We start from the raw sequence: 24134 nt of genomic DNA, 5'->3' as shown, positions 1-24134 counted from the left end.
TTGCTACCGAGAGGGAATGACTAGTAATAAATAGAAAATAGTAATAAAAATCAATAATTTCAAGCTACGAGTTTACTTTTTTTTTTCCCAATCTTCCAACAATAAGAAACCCAAAAAAAAAAAACTAAAAATTTCATCCTAATTCCTAAATTGTTATTAATTGATGCATACCTGAATCTAATAATAAAATTCTAATCTAACTTCCCTAAAAAATATCTAATCTAACCTTTAACTCCTCCAACTGTAATTGGACTCCTAACATAGTGTGTGCCATCTGACCAAGTTAGTCCTCCAAATACAGTAGCCCCACCTGATCTAGTAACTTCAATTGTCAAACTAAAACTCTTCTCTTCACCAATTTTGTCAAATTTCAACCTCTTAGGCTGCACTGATATCGAAAGTCCAGCAGGTACACGGAGGCTTGCGGTGTATGTGCCTGGTGGTCCAACATTTTTAAGCTTCCGACTCAAAGTAACTGACCCATAGAGTATAGGTATTGTTATTGTAGGATAGTTGAAATCCAGGATGTTTATACCATCACAATGATGATTAGTACCGGAGAACATGCTAATTTGTGTTTGGTTATAACCTAAGAAACAAAGAAAGTCTATGTAATCATTGATGTTTAACTCATAGACCAAACCAGGATCCATGGCACGATTTGGTCTTATGTGACCAGAACCGTAGTCAAATGGTGTTGCCTTGACATTAGTATCATCAACGATAGGTTTAACAGTGTTGTCCCTTGTCCTAGCTGAAAGAAAACACATCATATTATCAATAGATATTTTTTCCTCTCTTTATTCATAGAAGCAAAACTGAAAAGATATATCAATTGCAAGAAAATACAACAACTAACTAGGAAACATATATAAAAGATGTTGCAGCTAACAAACTATATTACATGAGATATATTAAATTGAGGTATCATATCATAATTTCATGAGTAATCTAATGATGTTACATTACTTACCAGTTGTCATGATTGCAGATTTAATAGCTGATGGACTCCAGTTGGGGTGGAGAGTCTTAAGAAGGCCAACGACTCCAGCCACATGAGGGCATGACATGGATGTTCCAGACATGGTTATGAAAGGAACCCTACGTTTATCAGAGTCCAATTTTGTGGGACTAACCGCTCCTGAGTAGGCAGCAATAATGTTCACACCAGGTGCGGTTACATCCGGCTAAAGAATCAAAAATAAAAAGGTGAGGTGAAAGAAAGAAAATGAAACTACGATAGACTCGTGTAAAACCACAAGTTACAACTAATGGACAATTTGGAAAATATTATGTTAGGAAATAAAATACGGAGTATGTAGTATGATTTGTGACACAATGTTTGAAATTAATAATGAAAGAATAGGCAAACCTTGAGGATCTCTGGTGTGATTGTGTTAGGCCCTCTAGAGGAGAAAGCCGCCATGCTTGGAGAAGGTTTTATGTTCAACTTTGTTGTGGGTGGATGAATATATCCTAGTGGATTTCTGTTATATGATAATAACGACAGTAATTAAAGGTGTTAAGAGAACAATGTTGAATTAATTGAATTATCTATGAAGATCAACTACACAAATGAAGGGATGACAAAAGGAGGGAGCAACAAAAGTTACTTGGTTGAATTGATGTAGGCAAAGACAGCAACACCATCTTCATAAGTAATATGTGCTGCAGGCAGCAAATGAGGATCAGCAGTAAGCTGTTTGCCATGAGACCGATCATTACAAAGAATCATTCCAACTGCTTCAGCCTCCAAAGCAACAATACTCTTTTCCACTTTCAAATTAATACCTCTAAGACAAACCAATATTCGGCCCCTTGCTTTCTCGGGGTCAATTGTTCCATTCATACATAGAGTACTACACAATGGCAACAAAACATGTTAATTACCATGTTTGTACTTTCAAAAGCACTAAACATGAACATCAGAATTTGAGAGATAAATGTCAGTTTGAATCCTCCATTGACATTACTAACAACCAATTATATTTACATTCACCATTCCAAAAATATGTTAAACAACAAACAAGACCGCAAATACAAGCAGTATATACTTACGCGTTTTCAACCGGTGCTTCTGCCAATTTTGCCTCAGCAGCAGTAATGAGTGGATAAAGCTTGTTTTCTGGCAAAGCTGTAGAAAGGCTAGCTCCCTGATAATCAATCAATAATGGAAATATTAGAGAAGAAAATGAAAGTGATGGAAAAAATGAAAAACTTGACTTAATTAATGGTATGTCACAAGATGAAGAAAAATTGGATAATACCTTAAAGTGTTGTCCATTATGGAGTTGAACAACAGTATCAAACTCTCTATCTAAGGTACTTGCAGCAACAGTTAATATCCAAGGTGCAACATTTGAAACAGTTCCAAATGTTGGTCCAGAATTTCCAGCTGAACACAACACAGTGATGCCTTTCTTAACAGCATGAAATGCAGCAATTGAAAGAGCATCATCAAAGTAATCAACAGCACGACTTCCAAGAGATATGGAAAGAACATCAACTCCATCATGAATAGCCATATCAAAGGCTGCCATGATATCAGCATCAAAGCATTCGTTGTCATCAATTGGTGGCCAACAGACTTTGTAAGCAGCAACTCTTGCTTTGGGAGAGCCACCTTTGGCAGTTCCGTTGCCTAAGCCAACAAAATTAGCTCCGGAAACAAAGTTTCCTCCTAATGTTGATAGTGTGTGAGATCCATGACCTGCATTGTCTCGTGGAGTATCAAGTGTGCCGTTTTGTAGCACCTCTGACCCTGCATAGGTAGCATAACCTTTATTGAAGTATCTTGCTCCTATAAGCTTCCTGCATGAAATATATATTAAAAGGTTAAATCATAACATTTGATGGCACATTTTAAAATTTTCAATATGTTCATTTCTTTTAAAGAGTGGAAGGAAATGAAGCTTAATAACCTGTTACAACGGAAGTCTGTGTGATCATTCTGACAAATTCCTTTCCACCTTGAGGGAATGGGCCCTATCCCTTCATCTCTAAAGCTTGGAGATTCTGGCCATACACCTATATGGATCACAAATTTAATTAAACTCCGACGAAAACAATAACACATGTTTGTTGCACATAATTATTGTGCAATGAAACTTCATAGTTGTGATGAAAAAGTAGAATGGATTTTTTTTAGATGCAAGGGAAATACTACTAACTATTATGAATATTGAATCCAATTGTTCATTAGGTAAAAAAATGGGTCCACGACAAAGTGATTGCAATTCTTTTTTATTAGTCAGCATGAAAGAAGGAATAGATAGGAAACAAGACATTTCAAAATTTTAGCTCTAGACTAGATAGTTGATACGTCAATAATGCTTACTTTTTGTTTGTGTGATACCATAAATCAAATATTATAATACAATTTGCCTAAACGATCATCTTCTACTAATGTTATTATTCATTTTAATCTAATCTAATAGTAATAATGAGAAATGTGATTATGATTCACAAACTTTGACATAAAATTGCACAATAAAATATAGGGTTAAATAAGTTTTTCGTTCCTATAAATATAATGAATTTTGATTTTAGTCCTTAAAAAATAAAATGAGATGTTTTCATCTCACAATTTTTTCAGTTTTATTTTTGGTCTCTAATGGATATAATTTTGAACCTTATTATAAATATATAAATGTAGAACATAATAAACGAACATAAAATGGATACATCTTGACCATAAGGAGTTATAATTTTGACATTTATATGAACATAAATTGGTCATTAAGGACCAAAAACAAGATAATTTTTTTTATAAGGATGAAAACATTCTATTTTATTTTTCAAGAGCTAAAATCAAAATTTGTTATATTTAACCCTAAAATATATGGTTAACAATGTTCAAATAAATATTTGGTTACAATTTATGAATAAGAAGCTGTAGCTATCTATTAATTAAGAACAAAAATTAAGAGGGCTTTTGAACTCATTAACCATGATTTTCATGTTTATTTACAATTATCACAATTCAATATAAATAAACACATTACTTTGAAGAATATTAATCATCTATTTTATTGTAGAAATTTGACGTGATATATGTGTGCAAGATAACAAACATAATATTAAAACTTTACAATGGTAGATACAAGAAAAAAAATCATAATTTTTTACCAGAATCAAGATTCCCAATAATAACATCTTCACCGTATCTTGCTTTTCTAAAGAGGGAATGAGAAGGAGCCACACCATTGTGTTCCATTGACATGAATTCCCACGAGTGTGTAGTGTGTAACTTTCTTCCTCGGTTTAACAACACTGACACAACGTTTGGATGCTCTACAATATCAAACACAAGATGGAAAGAAAAAACAAAACATTAAGTATAACATTGATATTCTAAAAAATTCCATTTATTATCGGTTATTTTGAAGGTTACCTGCAATGTCAGCAGCTTCTTTCTCTTCCAGTAAAGCAGCAAATCCATTGATATTCTTTGTGTATGAATATATTATTGCCTCTTTTGCTTTCTCATGGCTGAATTACAATAAGATATTAATTGGTTTTTCTAATAAACAAATTTGAACCAACAAAAGTGTAAGCAATTCAATTTTCTTTTTCTACTATTTCTAGAGTACCTTCCCACGTATGATTGAAGGAATTCATGATGAGTATCGATAACTCGGTCAAAATCGGCTTCAGTAACTCCTTCACCATGCTCGTGTGATCCCAAATATACTATGTAAGACTTTTATTAAACCAAAACAAACAAACAAAAAAAGTTAGGTTAAATTTGTAATCGCTGCACATAGCAAAAAAGAAAGATGTAAACTTTGATATAGTGACAAAAGTTTTACTTTTTTCACTGCAGATGATGATTGAAACAAAGTAGTAAAAAGTAAGAACAGGAACAAGAGAAGCTTTTTGGAAGACCACATTCTGCTTTGCTTTGAGAAGTAAGCTAACGATGATTATAAATAGTAGTAGAGTTGAAATTTGGAGTGATCGTGTTTTTCGAATTTTCAGTTACGATACAGAGTGTTTTTCGAATTTTCAGCTACGATACAGTTAAAGCGGTCGTGTTTTTCGAATTTTCAGTTACGATACAATTAAACAATGCAAGAGAAATATAAGGATTATTATTAATGAAATATCTGATCATTTCAAAACAAAACAATGCTGAGAAATTTGTGTGTTTGTTACAAAACAAAAGGGACCTTACGGTTACACTTATCAGTTTTTTTTTTTTTTTTCCAATTTAAATTTTAAACTTCAAAATGATGCACAAACCTAATTAAAGTGGTTTTCATTACTTTTTAAAAATAAAAATATTTTCACAAATAAACATATTTAATTCCTTAAAAAAATTGGACACATATTTAGTGGATACCCTTAAAAATTATTCATGACGCATAGTACATGATGAACTGAAAGCATACAAACCCAAGCCAGTTCATAACTACTTAATTTTACACAAATAGTTTAGAGAAACACTAACAATAATATAATCTAATACATTATTTCAGTCAAACTTGTGCGAGTTCCATTAATTAATTACTCATATCAAAACAAAAGTAAAACTCACGTAATCTAATAAATTCTACATAATTTTATTTAAATATTCTAAAAATATATTGAATGCCAGAACAAATGAATTCAGTTGAAATCCGGTCTAAGCACGCGGCAGAAATGTTGATTAAAAGGAAGGTGAGAGAAACTGACCTAAATCATATTATCACTGCTACGAGTATGGTATAATGGTATGGATCAGAAATTGTTATATGGGTGCTTACACAAGATACCTGAATTAACTAACTTTACTACTAACTGATTATCTATCTATCTATATATAAAAGTTAACTCTATATATAAAAGTTAACCCGTAAGCAAATGTTAGCCCTAAATTTAACCTAAAACTTAAACTAACTATTACTAAATTACCCCTGACCTATTTAATTAAGAGATACACATAAGAAAGAAAAACGCCCTGACCTGTTGTTGCTCGCAAAAACGCCCTCACCTGTTTTGTTGCTCGCAAAAACGACCTGACCTGTTTTCTTGCTCACACTTTATACGTATCACTCCTATTTTGTTTCCAACCCAAACATCCTTTCTCCTATTCTTGACCTATGGCTGGAAGAAACATGGAAACTCTCCTCTCCTATCACTGCCTAACTGGTAAACTCTTCAACACATATGTAATAGGTAAACTCTTCCGCAATTTTTCTTCCCTTCTTTTGTGTTTGTATAGAAGTTTTTTTTTTCTTTGTTTATAAAATTGCCTCACTTTCTCTGATGGTTCCCACTATGTCGTTGGATTTATCACCAAGAAGATGGAAGGGTTGGTTCTATCCAGAAAGTTGCAGATAGGCTTCGTTGTTACACTTGGTCACGACTTCTTCATCTCGATGCGAAAATTATTAGCTTATCTTACACTTCCCAATATGTGTGTTGATCGAGATTGCTGAAGAAAAAAAAAGGCTTGCTTCAGCTTTAGAAATACAAATTGCGGAAGGCCTTAATAATTATTGTCCTAAATTATTAATCCTTTTCTAGAGATTTTAGGATGCTCTAAGGAGGATTGGATACTTGGTTAGTTACTCTTCTCTTTTGAATAGTTTATTTTCATGAGTTGTTAGTTCATTTCTCACATATACTTGGAAAAAAAATTCATATTTTTAGATGTTACTGGTTATGTTGAGAAAGACACTGTCACGGAAACTGAAAAAAATGAAAAAAAAACAGCAAGGCTATGGATGCGACGCTAGAAGATTTAGAGTAAGTCTTAATCTATTAACATTACTCAATGCAGAATAATTGCTGATAATTACGTGCTTTTTATTTGATTAATTTACACTTCGTAGGAGGGAATAGAATTCATTGCACATTATTGGATGACTATGCCGTGAAAATGCAAAAGTTTTTGGATAATCATGATTATCACTTCCTGTGATTGTTTTGTAAAACTTCAGGTAAAGTTCCTAAATCTTTAGTCTTAAAACTTTTATGTCAACTATAGTGTTTTTATATAAAATTCATCATATATTGATTTCAACCTCTGAAGTATCATGAACTCGATTCGAGATGGGACTATTTTTAGTAGTGAAATTGAGATTCACGTTTCTACTACTTTGTTATTTCTTATATTTCTTTCTTTATTTCCTCTATGTTTCATGCTTATGATTATGTGTCAATATAATTTTGTTGAATAATGTATTAGCCTTTGTTACCATAACTCCAAAATATATGCTTTGCAATGTTTTTCTTTTTTATATTCATATTCAATGTTTGTGCTTAACTATTTGGAGCTGGTTTAAGGTAATTTTCTGAATAATTCGGAGCAAGTTCCTGGTGGTTTTCTGCATAATTCAGAGCTGGTTTTCAGTTAGTGGACTGATATTGTGCAACAGAGGTGTTTCGGTACTACAGTTTTTTTTTTTGAGAGATGTTTCGGTGCTACAGTTGTTTCTTCCGCCCCTTGACACCCTCTACCCATAAAGTATTTAAAAGCAGCAATGTCCTTCTTCTTTGGTACTACCCATGGAGGTATCCATTATTCATGTTTCTTGCTTAATTTTTCTGCCGAGGCTTATCGTTCCTTAATTTTTCTTCATATATGTTTCTTGCTCATGATAAAGATTCAAATAAGTCATTAGCGAGAAAATTGTGCACACTCTTACAATTAAAATAGAAAATATATTTTTATGAATTAGCTCATTTAACTACTTTGGACATAATTTTATGATGGGCTGGAAACTCAGGTTTTGTTCTAATGCAAGCCACTCTATTGGGTGTATATATTTTGTTTCCTTCATTCATTATATATAAAAAAAAAAAACTATATTATCACCTTACGAAGTCTAAGATGAACTTAATTTGTTGTTTTGGATAATGATATGTTGTTTGCTTATAGTATACAAATTTGTAAGGGTACTTCCTCACTCCCTCTGGATAGTTACAAGTTAACCAATGTGTGATTGTTGGATAAGCGCAAGATCAAGTACTATATCAGTGAGGTACGTGTTTTAAGATGGCTATTTTGGTTTGTAATGCCTGAACTTTGATTTTGCTATTAATGGTCATAGCATGTTCGACTGGTTTTGTGTTGCTATCTTTGGAATGTAAATCAATTTTGCATGAATGTATCCAAAGACAAATCACTTATAGTGAAAATCACTTTTAACCAAAATTAATTCTTCCCACCGTACAACCAAACACGCACGCAAATAGGTTCTGGTACTGTTAGCCAATATATTTTACTAGCTGTAATAAATGTGGTCAAAGTATAGTTGACCTAGATTTAAAGAAGATTCGAACAGAGTGTTGTGTTGAAAGCAAATATGGGTTCGAAGATGGTAGAAAACTTCGATAAGGCAGTTTTCGAAGGTGGTTATCAGCAGTTATTCTTTAAGTCAGTTTTTATTTTAAGTTTGTTTTCAAATAAGTAAAACTGTCGACTTGTGGCAGTTGTAGTTTGAATTTCAAAGAAGTGTAGTTATTTCTAGACTTAGTATAAATAGTAGTTTTTCATAGGAAAAACGGGTCACAATTCCGTCATACAAACTTACACTCAAAGTATCCGTATGGAAGTGAGAAACGAGTCACAAGTTGCAATGTATGAATCTGTGTACCAACCTTTGTTTAATCAATGCAATTTACCCTTTGTTCTTTAAGTGTTCTTGCACTTTACTTTATTAAGTTCGATTGAGTTCAAGTGGATTGAATTCGATTGTTTTTATCATATTTCTTATATTTTTGACATCAAAAACGCAGAATTTCTAACAACAAGAACAAACACAATATGTCCTAAGATTTACTGGTTGATCTTGCAAGTTACCATTTGTAAACCAGCGGTTGTTTACGAAAATCCAACGTAAACAAATTGGCACGCCCAGTGGGACCGTTTGTGTTTTTTGTTTATAGTTTTTGTTAGAATTTCTTTTAATTCTGGTTTGTTTTGTTGTGTATGCAATTAAGAAACAAGAAATTGCTTCTTAATATGACACGCGCTAACAACCAAAAGAAAACAAATCCAACATCTTCAAATGAAGATGTGGATCAAGTGACGGTTGAAGATGATGTTTCATCCCCAGGGAATGTTAGAACATCACAGGCTGTTCCAACCAGTAATACAGTCACTCAAACATCGTCTCAGGCCATGCCTTCGATGGCCACAGTAATTTCTCAAGCCATGCCTTCGATGGTTACCCAAACTTCCCATGATTATCCAAATAATACTTCTATTCAAGGAGTTTGGGATCATAGATCAATGCCATATGGTAGGCCATCATCATTGATGCAAGGCTTACAAACTAGTGGTAATATGTTTTCAGAGAATTTAAATGTTTCATTACCACAACTTTTTGGTCCTGGGGTATCTACAACATATAGAAGTCCCCAACAAAATTAACCAACGCTTCTATGGCTGCCATTAGGCAAACTATGGAAGAAACTAATCATGATATGGTTAATATGATGACCCAACAAATTGGTACTGTCATAAATCCTTTAATTCGAGACACCAACACTAGTTATCAACGGTTGTCTGATCAAATGGAAAGAATTGCCAATTTCTTTGGCGCTCCACCAATCCAAAATAACCCATTGCCTCAAAATCGAAATGTGAGGGCAATTGAAATAATTGCTGATGAACCAGTGGTTCGAAATCATGAAAATATTGTCCAACCACAAGTAGTACAACCACAAATTCAGGCAGAACCTGAAAGACAACCCATTTTGGTTAACAGAAACCAAGATGCCGATCAAGTGGTTTTACAAGCCCGTCGGAACAATTTCGATGATCAGAATAATATAGCAGGTATTGTCGAGGCTTTGTTAGCCCAAAATGGTTTTAATATGGGTTTACATAGACCAAATTTTGTGTCTCCTTTGTCTGAGTATGTTTTAGATGCTGAATTGCCTAGAAATTGGAAAATTCCAAAGTTTACCAAATTTGCTGGAGAAACTGATGAATCTACTGTCGAACACATTGCTAGGTTTCTCATGGAAGCAGGAAATATTGCAGAAAATGAAAATTTGAGAATGAAATATTTCCCAAGTTCTTTGACAAAAAATGCTTTTACTTGGTTTACAACTTTACCTCCTCATTCAATTTATAGTTGGAATCAATTAGAAAAAGCTTTTCATGAACAATTTTACATGGGTCAATCTAAGATTAGTTTGAAAGAATTGGCCAGTGTTCGACGTAAAAGTCATGAGTCAATCGATGATTATCTCAATAGGTTTCGTCTCCTTAAGGCTAGATGTTTTACTTCTGTTCCAGAATATGAATTAGTCGAAATGGCTGCTGGTGGCCTCGATTATTCTGTTCGAAAGAAATTAGATACCCAGTACTTGAGAGACATGGCCCAATTGGCAGACAGAGTTCGACAAGTTGAAAGACTTAAAGCTGAAAAAACTAGAACTCATAACAAATTTTCTAAAAAAGAAAAAATTGCCTATATAGAAACAGGAGATAGTGAACCCGAATTCGATTGGGGTTTAGATATCGTTGAAGACAATGATATAAACCTGGCAGAATTAAAAGACGGACCTCCATATGCTTGTAAAATGTTGAGGCCATCCAATGGAAAAAATCCTGAAGATCCCAAGAGTGACAAATATCATTCTAAAACTTATACTTTTGATATTACTAAAAGTGAAGAAATTTTTGATCTATTAGTTAATGATGGCATAATATTGGTGCCACCTAATATGAAGTTACCTCCTTTGGAACAAAGGAAGAAAAGAGGATTTTGTAAATTCCATGGTTTTTTAGGTCATAACCTATCTCGATGTACTCGTTTCAGGGATTCTGTACAAAAAGCTCTTGATGAAGGGAGGCTAAAATTCGGAGAAAAACCAAAACAACAAGTGGATGGAGATCCTATGAAAAAGGCAGAGTCCATGTTTGCTGATGTGTCTACCAATGTGGTAGAATCCATGTTTGCTGGTATTTCTATCAATATGGTGGAAATTTCAGATAATATTGATGTAGAAATGGTTACTGAGGACCATCGAATTGAAGAGCCAGTGGTTACTGAAGATCAATTGGCCAAGGAAATGGAGAAAGCATATCCAAAGGCTGAAGAAGATTTGGTTGATTTTTTAAACCGATGTAAAATATCTAACACCCATGCTATGCTTTGTCCTCGATGCAGTGCAGTGTTCGATAAAGAAGCTGCGAAATCAGTTGAAGGATATCAACCTCAAACAAAACGTAAAGGAGGGTGGTTCGAGAACCGTTCTAAGTTTGGCTTTAACAAAAGAGGTGTTCCTTACAAGATGAAAACTTCAGAGAAGTATCAAGTGAAGAACCATAAGAAGACGTTCGTTCCTTCATCGAAGTCTCCTATTGATACTTGGGTTTTCTCTGGAGGCAAGAAAACTGGTCATTCTGCGCCTCCAGCACCACCAACAAAATGGGTAAAAAGAGCTGTCAAAGTTCCAGACCAACCAGAGAGTTCTAATCCTAACAAGTATGCTTACAAAAATAATTATAAAGGTAAGAATCCTATGACTAGAACTCAATGGCGTCGTTTTCAACGCCAGAAAATGGAAGGAGTTTTAAAAGATGTCACTAATGGTGACAAAAGTAAGGGAAAACAACCAATAGTTTTCGAAATGGTTAAAAAACCAGCTACTGAAAGAATTTTCCCTCCATTATCTTCTGCTTTAAACATCCCTAAAGGGGATGATGATATTCTAACTTCTACTTTTTCAGATTCTGAACCAAGTCTTGACATTATATGTGTGGTTTCTGTACTACCAATTGAATATGCACATGATGTATCTTCGAAGGCCAATCATGATGATGAATGTGATTTCACTGAGGAAATGGCTCGTCATAGGCCTCTATGTTATTATGTTATGAATAATGGCTGCATCGAAGATCAACATGCAGTGTTCGAGAAACCTGATGATAGCATGAAGCTTCATTTAAAGCCTTTGTTTATTCAAGCTAAATTAAATGGTGTTGGAATTAACAAAGTGTTGGTAGATGGTGGTGCTACTGTTAATCTCTTACCACAATCTTTTCTAAGGAAACTTGGTATTTCTGAATGTGATTTGAAACCACATAATGTAGTGCTCACTAATTATGAGGGATCTACTGGACAATCTCTTGGTGCTATCGAACTAGAATTGGTAGTAGGAAGCATAACCAGAGCAACTGTGTTTTTGGTAGTTCCTTCTAAAGCCAATTTCAATGCATTATTAGGAAGGGAATGGATCCATGTTGTAGGTGCAGTTCCTTCTACAATGCATCAAAGGATTGTGATTTGGAGGAAAGATGGTTTGGTAGAGAATATTGAGGCTGATCAGAGTTATTATTTTAAAGCTGAAGTTGATAATCAAGATATCAACAAAAAGAACTTTGACAAACAGCTTCAATTTATTGCACCATTTATGGAAAATGATGCATCAAGTTCTATGACTAAAGAAGAAAAATTCTTTGTAAAACTTGCACCAGAATGGGGTTTTCGTTGGAAAACTGCATTCGACGATGACTTCGTAGTGGTGAACAACGAAGATTGCCATGAGAAGATACCTGTAAAGGAAAAAGATTTGCTGAAGACAAGAAGTACTTCGTACAAGAGGGTCACTGATGACCAAGGATGTTCAGCAAATGGAATCTCACCAACTAGGTGGGATATCAATAAGTGATCAATGGTTGAGCCCAGCATATGGGAAAAGATTACGGCTTATGTAGCCGAGAAAAACTTCGATTTGGCTGAAACAGCCAAAGAAGAAGAGGTCTTCGATGCTTCAGTGGAAAATAATTCTGATGACATCATTGATGATAAAAAATTAGATTGTATTTATGATGATGAACCTTTGGGTTTTGAAGAAGATCCAATGGGATCTACAATAAAAATGAAGGCCCAAGATCCTCTTGAAGAAGTGGATATAGGAGATGGTTCTGTAAAAAGACCAACATACATAAGTTCAAAGATTCCTAAGAGCTTCAAAGATCGAATTGTGGTGCTTTTGAAAAATTACAAGGATTGCTTTGCTTGGGATTATCATGAAATGCCTGGTTTGAGTAGAAAGGTAGTAGAGTTGCAATTGCCAATCAGGACAGACAAGAAACCAGTGAAGCAAATTCCAAGAAGGTTTGCACCAGAGATTCTACCAAAAATAAAAGAAGAGATCGAAAGACTCCTCAAATGTGGCTTCATCAGACCTGCAAGGTATGTTGATTGGTTAGCTAATGTAGTTCCTGTTAAAAAGAAAAATGGTAGTATAAGAGTTTGTATTGATTTTAGAGATTTAAATCTCGCTACTCCCAAAGATGAATATCCTATGCCAGTAGCAGAAATGTTGGTAGATTCTGCAGCAGGTTTCGAATATTTGAGTATGCTTGATGGTTATTCAGGTTATAATCAAATATTTATTGCTGAAGAAGATGTTTCTAAAACAGCATTTCGATGCCCAGGGGCATTAGGATGTTATGAGTGGATAGTAATGCCATTTGGTCTTAAAAATGCTGGTGCTATATATCAAAGAGCAATGAATTCAATGTTTCATGATTTTATTGAAGATTTTATGCAAATTTACATTGATGATATTGTTGTGAAATCATCTTCTGAAAACAAACACTTAGAACATTTACGGTTATCATTCGAAAGGATGAGACAATATGGATTAAAAATGAATCCATTAAAATGTGCGTTTGGTGTTTGTGCAGGTGATTTTTTAGGATTTGTTGTCCATAAAAAGGGCATCGAAATCAATCAAAATAAGACTAAAGCTATAATGGAGGCTAAAGCACCCTCTACCAAAAAAGAGTTGCAGTCTTTATTAGGCAAAATAAATTTCCTCAGAAGATTTATCTCTAATCTCAGTGGCAGAGCGCAAGCATTCTCGTCATTACTTCGATTAAAGAAAGAGGAAACTTTTAGATGGGAGCCTGAACATCAAAAGGCATTTGAAGACATAAAGTCATATTTATCTAATCCTCCTATTCTTTCACCTTTGTTAAAAAACAAAAAGATGAAGTTATATATAGCATCATCTGAAAGAACTATAGGGAGTATGTTAGCACAAGAGGATGAAAATGGTATAGAAAGAGCCATTTATTATCTTAGTAGAGTTTTAAGTGATGTTGAAACAAGATATCATCCTAGTGAGAAACTATGTCTTTGTTTATATTTCTCATGTATGAAACTTAAACATTATATAAAGCCTTTTGATGTTTATGTTTATTCCCATTTCGATATTATTAAGCACATGTTATCTAAACCTATTCTGCATAGTAGAGTTGGTAAATGGGCTTTGGCACTCACAGAATATTCTTTAACTTATCAATCTTTGAAAACTGTGAAAGGCCAAATAGTGGCTGATTTTATTGCTGATCATTCCATTGAAGAACCTGTGACTGGGGGCATCGAAACATTTCCATGGACATTGTATTTCGATGGGTCTAGTCATAAAAATGGTTCTGGAATAGGTATAGTTATTGTTTCACCAACAAATGAGGTAACCAAATATAAATTTCGAATTAGCCAATATTGTTCGAATAATGAGGCAGAATATGAAGCCTTAATAAATGGTTTAGAGATTTTGCTCGGACTGGGGGCAAAATGTTTAATTATTAGAGGTGATTCTGAATTAGTAATAAAGCAAATAACAAAAGAGTATAAATGCCTCAAAGAAACTTTGATAATGTATTACACTATAGTTAATGCATTACTTAAACATTTTGTTCAAATTGAAGTTCAACATGTTCCTAGAGCAGAAAATCAAGAAGCTAATGATTTAGCTCAATTGGCTTCTGGGTACAAACTTTCGAAGGAACAAGAGCAAGAGGTTATTGAAATTAAAACAAAGCGTAATTCGATAGACATTGTGCCTAACAAATTGTTAAGACCAAAACTTGGGGGCATGGAAGCATCTCAAGGATACCTTCAGAGTGCAAAATTTTCTGAAATTTTGGTCATTAACAATTTGGATGATGATGATTGGCGAAAACCCATAGTCAATTTTTTGGAAAATCCAGATGGCACAACTTGTAGAAAAGTCAAATATAGAGCCTTGAGTTATGTGATAATAGGCAATGAATTATTTAAAAAGACTCCAGAAGGAGTTTTACTTAAATGCCTTAGTGAAGCAGAAGCATATTTGGCTGTATCGAATACTCATAGTGGTGCTTGTGGTACACATCAAGCAGGCCATAAAATAAAATGGCTTTTGTTTCGACAAGGTGTTTATTGGCCAACCATGTTAAAAGATTGCATAAACTTTGCTAAAGGTTGTAAAGAATGTCAAGAACATGCTGGAATTCAAAAAGTACCAGCTAGTGAATTACATTCAATAGTAAAACCTTGGCCATTCAGAGGATGGGCTTTAGATGTAATTGGGGAAATTAAACCTAAGTCATCCAAAGGCTATAAATATATTTTGGTTGGAATAGATTATTTCACTAAATGGATAGAAGCTGTTCCACTAAAAGATGTTACTCAAGATGAAGTTATAAACTTCATTCAAAAATTTATTGTTTATAGATTTGGCATACCAGAAACTATTACTACAGATCAAGGATCTGTATTCACTGGTCGAAAGATGGTAAAATTTGCTGAAGAAATGGGATATAAATTGTTGACTTCAACACCATATTATGCTCAGGCAAATGGTCAGGTAGAAGCAGCAAATAAGAATTTGATTACTATAATCAAAAGAAAAGCTAGCCAAAAGAAAAAACCCAAAGAATGGCATGAGTTTCTTTATGAAGCTTTATGGGCAGTTCGAACTTCTCCTAAAGAATCTATAAATACTACTCCTTTTCGATTAACATATGGCCATGATGCTGTATTGCCAACAGAAATCTTACTTCAATCTACTCGAATTCAAAGACAAATCGAAATTCCAACAAATCAATATTTGGATATGATGTTGGATGAATTAGTAGATATTGATGAAGAAAGATTGATGGCTTTAGAAGTGCTTACAAAGCAAAAAGAAAGAATAGCAAAAGCCTATAACAGAAGAGTTAAATCGAAATTATTCCTGCAAGGAGACTTAGTTTGGAAAGTCATTTTGCCTATGGATAAAAAGGATCGATGTTTAGGAAAATGGTCTCCTAGTTGGGAAGGACCATGGAAAATTCTAAGAGTTTTTTCGAATAATGCGTATGAGATCGAGGAACTACAAGAAGATCAGAGAATTCTACGCATAAACGGTAAATATTTGAAAAAATATAAACCGATGTTACAAGAAATTAAAATTACACAAGAGTAATTTGATTCGAAATAAAACTTGGCATTAATTTAAAAATGCCAACTGATGGGCAGGTTACATCGAAATGCTTAAAACGGAAAAACCATTACAAAAGAAAACACAAAGTACTTAAAGACAAAAAAGCATTTAGAAATGGTTTTCACCATTCAGTTACAATCCCAAAGCGATCGAGAAACCAGCGAATTTCTGTATCGAGACGACACCTGAAGCAAGCATTGACCAGGTAGTAGTCATGATCTGGCCCAGGTAGAAGTGAATACCAGCCTCCAATTCTCCCATCTCCTGCACAGTTGTGGTAGTTGTTGCAAAAACGACGCCTAGTAAGCCAAATAGGCATGGGCCTATTCCACCAAGGACAGCGAAATCGATAACTCGAAGTTCCTCCCAAAATGTCGCTTCGAAATTCTGCCAATCGATGTGTCCATGCAAGATCTTTGAAGTCTTCGAGGATGTTTTCTGGCATAGGCATGGAGAGCGCATTGATGAGAAGAAGGTAGTTCCTTGCAATCAGAGAGCCAGTGGCATTGATAGCAGTAGTAAGGAGGCGTTTCATTTCTTCAACGTTTGGATTAGCATCCAACATGTGTTGAGTGCTTCGAAGAATATAGAACATGGCGTTGCCATGATTCCAGAGTCTAAGTTTAAAAGCAAACTTAGAATGAGCCACCATAGCATTGTTGTACCATTCATTGGGGTCGTAGAGGAAGTAGAGGACATCATTTCCAAAAGCCCTAGAAACTTCAGAATCCTCACTGATGCGCCAATGCCTGCTATTGGTATGGCGAAAGGCGAAAAGATCTTTCCTGCTTTGAGCAGCAATCTTTGCAGCAATCTTGACTAAAAGATCATCACTCAGATTATCAATGGTGGTCATGATGATTTAAGAAAGAAAAGCTTTGAGTAAGAAGGATTTTTTTCAGACGAAGACGAAACAAAGAAAAAGAGTGATTTTTATAAAAGGGAAAATCATATTTGTAATGGAGGGAAGTTGAAAGAAGTGGCTCAATCAAACGGTTCTTCTTGCTTTGAAGATGATGACACGTGGGAACGGTTATTCCGATGGCCAATGGTTACTTAACTTTGTAATCTGAGGGAAGTTTAAAGGTTTTATTTTAAAAGGATTAATTTGTGTTAAAAGGTCATTTATTTGTTTTATTTCTTTTCAACTTCCTAGGCAAGTTTAACTTGTTGGGTTAAACAAAAAAGTTACTTTTTTGTTTCCTCATCATTAAAATGTCTTGGAAATTGTTCCAATCTTATTTGGATTTAAATAAAATTTAAATTCGATACAAGAAAATAAGAAAGGAATTTCGATGATTGAAAAGAAATTGTCGTTCGAAATAGAAAATGGTCCACAGATTGTTATAAAGACATTACAGACCAAGATATTCGATAAGGCTGAAATAAAATAAAAGTCTTAGAGAATAAAATAGAAACAGAACTAAATCTCAAACGATGAGATGAGTTTCTCAATTTGGCTTTTGTATTCAGCCAGTTGGGTATCGAGAGCATGGTTGTCATTTGCAAGTTGAGCAATGGTAGACTCTAGTTCCTTGGAGAGCTTGAATTTGTTAACAGCTTCATTGGCTTCTCGATTTCTGGCTTCATCCTTAGCCAAAATTTCAGCTTTCTGAGCTTCCAGTTCTTTAATCTTGGCATCGATGTCAACCACTTGCTGCTTCGCATTGTTTCTTTCTTGCTGAAGAGTTTTAAATTTCTCTTGGAAGGATGACAGTTCGATCACAATTTGATCATGATGCGCTTTCTTCTCTGCCATCTGAGCTTGACCAGTTTTCCTCTTCTGGAAATTTTGATTAGCACTCTCCAACATTGGTTCAAGATAATTAAACAGGTTTCGAAACTTCCAACCAGTTGGGAGAGCACCAAGTTTTTCAAATAAACTCTTGATTTCAGCAAGAGCTCCAGCATCCTTTTCAATCAACTCTAGCAAGTTGGCTTCGATGATCTTCTTTTGAAATTCTGCTAGCAGGTTGTTCTTTGAAGTCTCAGAGGGATTTCCCTTGGATGAATCAGAAGTTTGGCCAGTGCTAGTTGAGAAAAGAGTATTACTCTTAGCTATCAAGGCAAAGGCATTGAAAGGATCATCTTTGGCCAATCGATCGATTTCTTCCAGATCGATCATAGGGGCATCTTGTTGAGCAATCATCTCTGCATCACCAGGAGCATCTTGTTGAGTAGTTATGTTTGTATCTTCAGTAGCAAAGTTCGATACATTAACTCCAAGGGTGGGTGCAGAATGAGATTGGTCATTGTTGAGTGATTCATCATTTACCAAGTCATCAGTGGGTGTTTCTGCCTGTTGTTGTTGAGGAGGATCCACTTTAAGACCTTCTGGACTGCTAGCATCATCATGCTCATCCTCTTTGTCTTCAGCAATTGGTGAAGTGGTCTTCGAAGAAGGAAGAACTTGCCCATGTTGTGATGGATTAGTTTGTTCTTGTTCGATACCCTAAAAAGAATAAGATAGATGCTTAAAAAACAAGACATTTAGAGATATTTCGTATAAAATATGGTTTCGATAAAATACCTTCGAACCATTATCACCAACATGTGAATGAGCACTAGAATGAGAAGTCTTTCGACGACGTTTGAATGGTTTAGATGGTGAGATGGGGGGAGAACTTTCAGAAGCTTCCACTTCGACTTCCTTTTCTTGGACAAGTGATATTTGTTCTTGTTTTCTTTTTCTTCTTCCTTCGGTATGGACTTTGGGAAGTGTTACTTTGGAAGCTTCGATCTGTTCTTTAGTTATCTCCACCTCACTATCATCATCAGAGAGATCGACAGTTGCTTGTTCTTTCTTGCTCTTCGATCTAGAATGTCCTTTTGATGAAGTTGTTTTCACTTTGGGTTCCTTTGACTTAGGAGGTTCCTTCGATGCAGCCTCAGATTTCTTCGATTCAACTTCTTTAGTTTGGGAAGCTTTCTTTTTCTTCTTGTCAGACTTGCTTTTCGAAGTGTTCTGGGTGCTGGCATCATCGAGCTTTGCTTCTCCTGGAGTTAAAGGCAAAGCTGAAATATGTGATTATACAGATAAGTACTATTTCTTTTAACAATAGTATTAATGTGTTTTAGCGAAAGAAAAATCATACCCATGATACTGGGAGTTTCGATTCGAACTTGGGATAATTCATAGCCAAGTTCACCATTATATTGGTATAAATTGCATTTAGCATAGGTTACTAAATTATTTTGTGGGAATTTGAAATTATAAAGTAACCATTTTGGGTATGGTGGCCTGAAGGCCAAAGCAAGATTACAAGATGGAAGTCTTGCTAGTCTCATTTTCTTTTCTAAAACATAAAGATATTTATTGGGTGTTCCAGGGGGAAAAATTGTTTCTGAAATTTTCTCTCGAACTTTATCTCTCAGAGTTTGAGCAGCATAATATACTGTCCTCTTTGGATGTAAAGGGTCATATGTTGTTTGATAATATCTTTGAAATTGCTGAATTTCTTTAATGTGCGTACCTCTAGTCTTCTTGTCTTTGTTCTGCAAAGTGTGAAAAGTACTGGTCAGTTGAGGCAGCAATTCATCGGGATTCCCTCGATTGGATTGGCGTATGTAATAATTTCGCCACCATCGAAAGAATGCTTCAGAGCATGCAAATGATGTTGAGAAATATGTAGGCTCGAACACAGTTGTTCTCTTGGCTTGAATTATGGATTTCCACACAGGTTCGATCAGAGGAATTTTCCATTCACTTATACTTTTGAACAAGGAGCTGGGTTTTGATTGAACCATACCAAACTGTCTAGCTACATGGTTAGGTTGATAACCATATACTCCATAAGGGCTACCAGGTGTAAGTCTGCTAGATAGATAGGTAGGGGTCAAATAAGCTTCCCATATAGCATTGATTTCTGTTTTATTGGCTTTTTTCGAAGTAGTGGGAAAGTCCTCTTTGAACCAGTTAGGTCCATATTTCCTAGTGGTAAATGGTGCCATCATAGGGGTGAAAATGGGACAATCAAGCAGGAGCAGCACTGGCGATTTCTTTAGTAAAATCAATGGGTTCTTCGCGATTCACATGAGAAGTTCCTGCTGCGTTCGTCATTGTTTAAGTATTTTTGTGAGAATTTGATGAATAGTTCGTGTGTAAAGATAGGAGTTGCAGAAAATTTAAAGTTTTTTCTTCGAGAGAACTTTTGGCGGAGAAGAGGAACAGTGAAAGTGAAAATGAAATGGTGAAAAGTGAAAAGAGTAAAGGTGAGTTTGCTTTTATATGGACTTTTGATCATGACACATGTCAAGATCTTATTTTGACAGTTTTACCATTAAAGTGTTGTCTTTTCCAATGTTAGAGAACGTGGCCCACTAACTAAGATTGTGGGGTCAGTATTTAAAGGAAATTTGAATTAGTTTTGAATTAAATACTGACATCATTCATTTCGATGGAGAATGTTAGTTTTTTTTCAAAAACGTCTTTTTCTTCTTCGATGAAATCGAAAATGGCGTTTCTGGGGGGCAATTTGTTAGCCAATATATTTTACTAGCTGTAATAAATGTGGTCAAAGTATAGTTGACCTAGATTTAAAGAAGATTCGAACAGAGTGTTGTGTTGAAAGCAAATATGGGTTCGAAGATGGTAGAAAACTTCGATAAGGCAGTTTTCGAAGGTGGTTATCAGCAGTTATTCTTTAAGTCAGTTTTTATTTTAAGTTTGTTTTCAAATAAGTAAAACTGTCGACTTGTGGCAGTTGTAGTTTGAATTTCAAAGAAGTGTAGTTATTTCTAGACTTAGTATAAATAGTAGTTTTTCATAGGAAAAACGGGTCACAATTCCGTCATACAAACTTACACTCAAAGTATCCGTATGGAAGTGAGAAACGAGTCACAAGTTGCAATGTATGAATCTGTGTACCAACCTTTGTTTAATCAATGCAATTTACCCTTTGTTCTTTAAGTGTTCTTGCACTTTACTTTATTAAGTTCGATTGAGTTCAAGTGGATTGAATTCGATTGTTTTTATCATATTTCTTATATTTTTGACATCAAAAACGCAGAATTTCTAACAACAAGAACAAACACAATATGTCCTAAGATTTACTGGTTGATCTTGCAAGTTACCATTTGTAAACCAGCGGTTGTTTACGAAAATCCAACGTAAACAGGTACATTGACTGTGATATTACTTTTATTGAGATCATAAAAGAAAGTCCAGATCAGAAAGCTACAACAATGCTATATCCCCATGCAAGTCTCAACTGATCTTGGAAAAAAAATCAATTTTACCTTTCTATGATCACTTTTACTTCACAAAAGTCAAACATGTTTGGTTGTGAATTGTGATTATTTCAGTCCCCCAAAGTTAAGATTATTTTATTATTTATTCCTCTTAGATATTCACATTAACAACTGATGTTATTATAATCGTAACAAGATTTGTTTTATGTGTTCCCAGGTAATTAAGGAGAAACAAAATATCTGATCTTGAAGTTGTTTGCATTCATCTTTTGTTGTAATCTCTCTCATCAGTTTAGATAGTCTGCATGGTTAATATTTGATTAAAGGTACAATTTCTATAGTTAGTATTACTTATATGTATTAGCTAATTGGTTTAGCAAATTTATATCGTAGCGCTTCTAATATTTTTCTCATCTGAAATTCTGATTTTAATTTTCATTCTAACAGCAGCAATTTATGATACTGATTATGAGTACAAGAAGTCTATGAGCCAGCCGTGTTGAAGATGCGAACTTATGAGCTTGAACTTGATGTTTCCAAAATGCACACTATTGTATTGCTATTTTTGCATGTACACTTTTTTGTTAAAAATCTGAGTTTTTTTTGTTTGTTTGTAATAATCTGAGTTTTTTATGATAAATTCATTATTAGCCGAGAGGGAGGTTGCCTAGCCTTTTTTATAAATTCCAAAATAGCAGCACTTTCATTGATAGCTCATGTTTTGAGCCTTTCAAACTGTACAAAATGGTTGCTAATAATGTTGACATTACTCTTGAATAAGTAAAAAATGTCCCTAATAATCATTGTCACTATCTCTTCCAAAGGTATGCTCATAACTTAAATATTTTGGGAGTACTTTATAACCCCTGCAACTAATACTAATGTTGGGTTGAAGACTATGATTATTTAATAAGGATTGGCCCAATGCTTCATGTGATATTCTATTGGCTGAATAAGGATCTATCTAAGCATATGATTGTGTCTTCAAAATATGCTTAACTTACCATTAACTATAAGCATGACCATTGCAAAACATTAATTGTAAATCATATACCTTACGTACATAATATAGCTATATATTTCATGTTATTTTAATTTACCGTTTTTATGTAATGTTGAACTCCTAAATTACTAATATATTGTGCTCATCGCATGGGTTAGCAAATTATGAGGGTGTCTATCTACCGTCATAACAAGAGTCGGGGTCAGTCTATGAAAAATGTTGGTGTCTATCTACCGTCTCATGTTTTTTCAAATGGACAATTGTACGTCGCAGTATCGAGGGTTACTTCGAGGGATGGTTTAAAGATATTGATCAATGATGAGGACGGCCAAGATACTGATGTGACATCAAATGTGATCTACAGAAAAGTTTTCCGTAATGTGTAGCACATTGTTTTGTAGTATTGTTGTTATTGCATATCGGTACTATTTTTATGTCGACAGACATTGGATTTCCTTTTCTTCAATAAACTATGTCATTAATTTTATATGTTCTCTTGCTGTAACAGGGTCGATGTCATGTAAATTGTTTAATGTCGTACATTAAAAACGTTTGTGGCAATTTATTTTATGAGTTGAATTATACTATTTTTCGATTCAAGTAAAGTATTTATTCTCATATTTGCGCTATATTTTTTTTATTTGTGTGACCCGTGCGGTAGCACGGGTCGATGGTCTAGTAGTTACAAATACATAACTGGTTAGGTTTTTGAGCTGAGTCATTTTCCTGCCTTAAACTTTTAAGATATATTAGAGAGAAAATGAAAGTAATATAAATTCAGCAGTGAGCACTTGTTCCTGATCACTAACCTAAAGCAGCAAAATATGAGAATTTTGATAGTAAGTTACCTATTTGAGCATACTTACTCTTAATGTTACACATTCAGAGACACCCGTTGTACCATCCACCATGTACGAGCTGCCACGGAAAATACCAATCAATAATCCCTTTTTGAAACAATGTCATCAAAGAAGAGACTTGTGTAATCCCGATTACCTGCAGTTATAATACTATAAGTCTACAACATATAGAATAACTAGGAAAGAACTTGCAGATGGTCGCATTAGAAACACGACCTCATGAAAAAGTTCAAGCTGCAAGGTCCAGCAATACTAGAATAAAAAAGATCAAATTAGCCCCTCAAAATGAGTTTTTATTAAGGATTAAGCTTTAAGATTGTTACAAATATACCCTTTAAAAGAGAAAACGTAACAATCAGCCAAGTCAACAATCTGAGGTACATTGTTCGCTCTAAAAGAATCAATAACCCTAATTTGGAAAAATCGTTGAATGTCAGAATAGACAAAAGCTTAACATTAAGCAAAAGCAACTACTCAAAGCATAACCACTTAACATAAGCAACCAGTAACTAAAAACAAAACAAGTGTTCGGCTAGTTCTCACTCAGGCGCCTAAAACTCTAATTGAAATGGATTATGGTGGCAACAAAATCAATGTAAATAGAATATGCAGCACTTCTTACGAAAGGCAGCATATACTTGAGGCACGCAAACCAGCCCAAACTGACCAAAGATGCTTACAAACGATGGGAAATGTTGAAACAGCCCAAATACACAAACAACAAGCAAAACACAAGACGGCTAGTCACCAAACCAAATAGTGCAGCAGAAAATATAGATGTATAACCCAACCTGTGCCAAAACGGAAAGAGGAGACGCCGACGATCACAATGGGAAAACCAACATTTCAATATTCGGTCAGCAAGGCAGCAT

General features: G+C 34.5%; 1 protein-coding gene and 1 long non-coding RNA gene across 2 annotated transcripts; one reads left to right on the top strand and one right to left on the bottom strand.

The window, feature by feature from the left end:
• Positions 1–63: 63 nt before the first annotated feature.
• Positions 64–4902, bottom strand: LOC146910253 (subtilisin-like protease SBT5.4). Its single transcript, XM_085722830.1, has 11 exons — positions 4812–4902; positions 4593–4702; positions 4394–4491; positions 4129–4293; positions 2922–3027; positions 2268–2811; positions 2059–2153; positions 1614–1859; positions 1373–1487; positions 974–1187; positions 64–754 (listed from the first exon to the last, which is right to left on the bottom strand). The coding sequence occupies exons 1-11, from the start codon at positions 4890–4892 to the stop codon at positions 222–224; spliced, it is 2307 nt and encodes a 768-aa protein (XP_085578956.1). The 5' UTR covers positions 4893–4902; the 3' UTR covers positions 64–221.
• Positions 4903–7113: 2211 nt separating this feature from the next.
• LOC146910252 (uncharacterized) lies at positions 7114–21916 on the top strand. Its single transcript, XR_015017566.1, has 3 exons — positions 7114–7500; positions 7868–7970; positions 21847–21916. It is a non-coding gene; the product is annotated as an uncharacterized LOC146910252 (long non-coding RNA).
• Positions 21917–24134: the final 2218 nt, after the last annotated feature.

Source organism: Medicago sativa, chromosome 7 (assembly GCF_051527215.1).
Source record: "Medicago sativa cultivar Bolivia chromosome 7, Bolivia_mono, whole genome shotgun sequence".
In the NCBI taxonomy this organism is placed as follows: Eukaryota; Viridiplantae; Streptophyta; class Magnoliopsida; order Fabales; family Fabaceae; genus Medicago; species Medicago sativa.
This window is presented reverse-complemented; position numbering and strand designations above follow the sequence as displayed.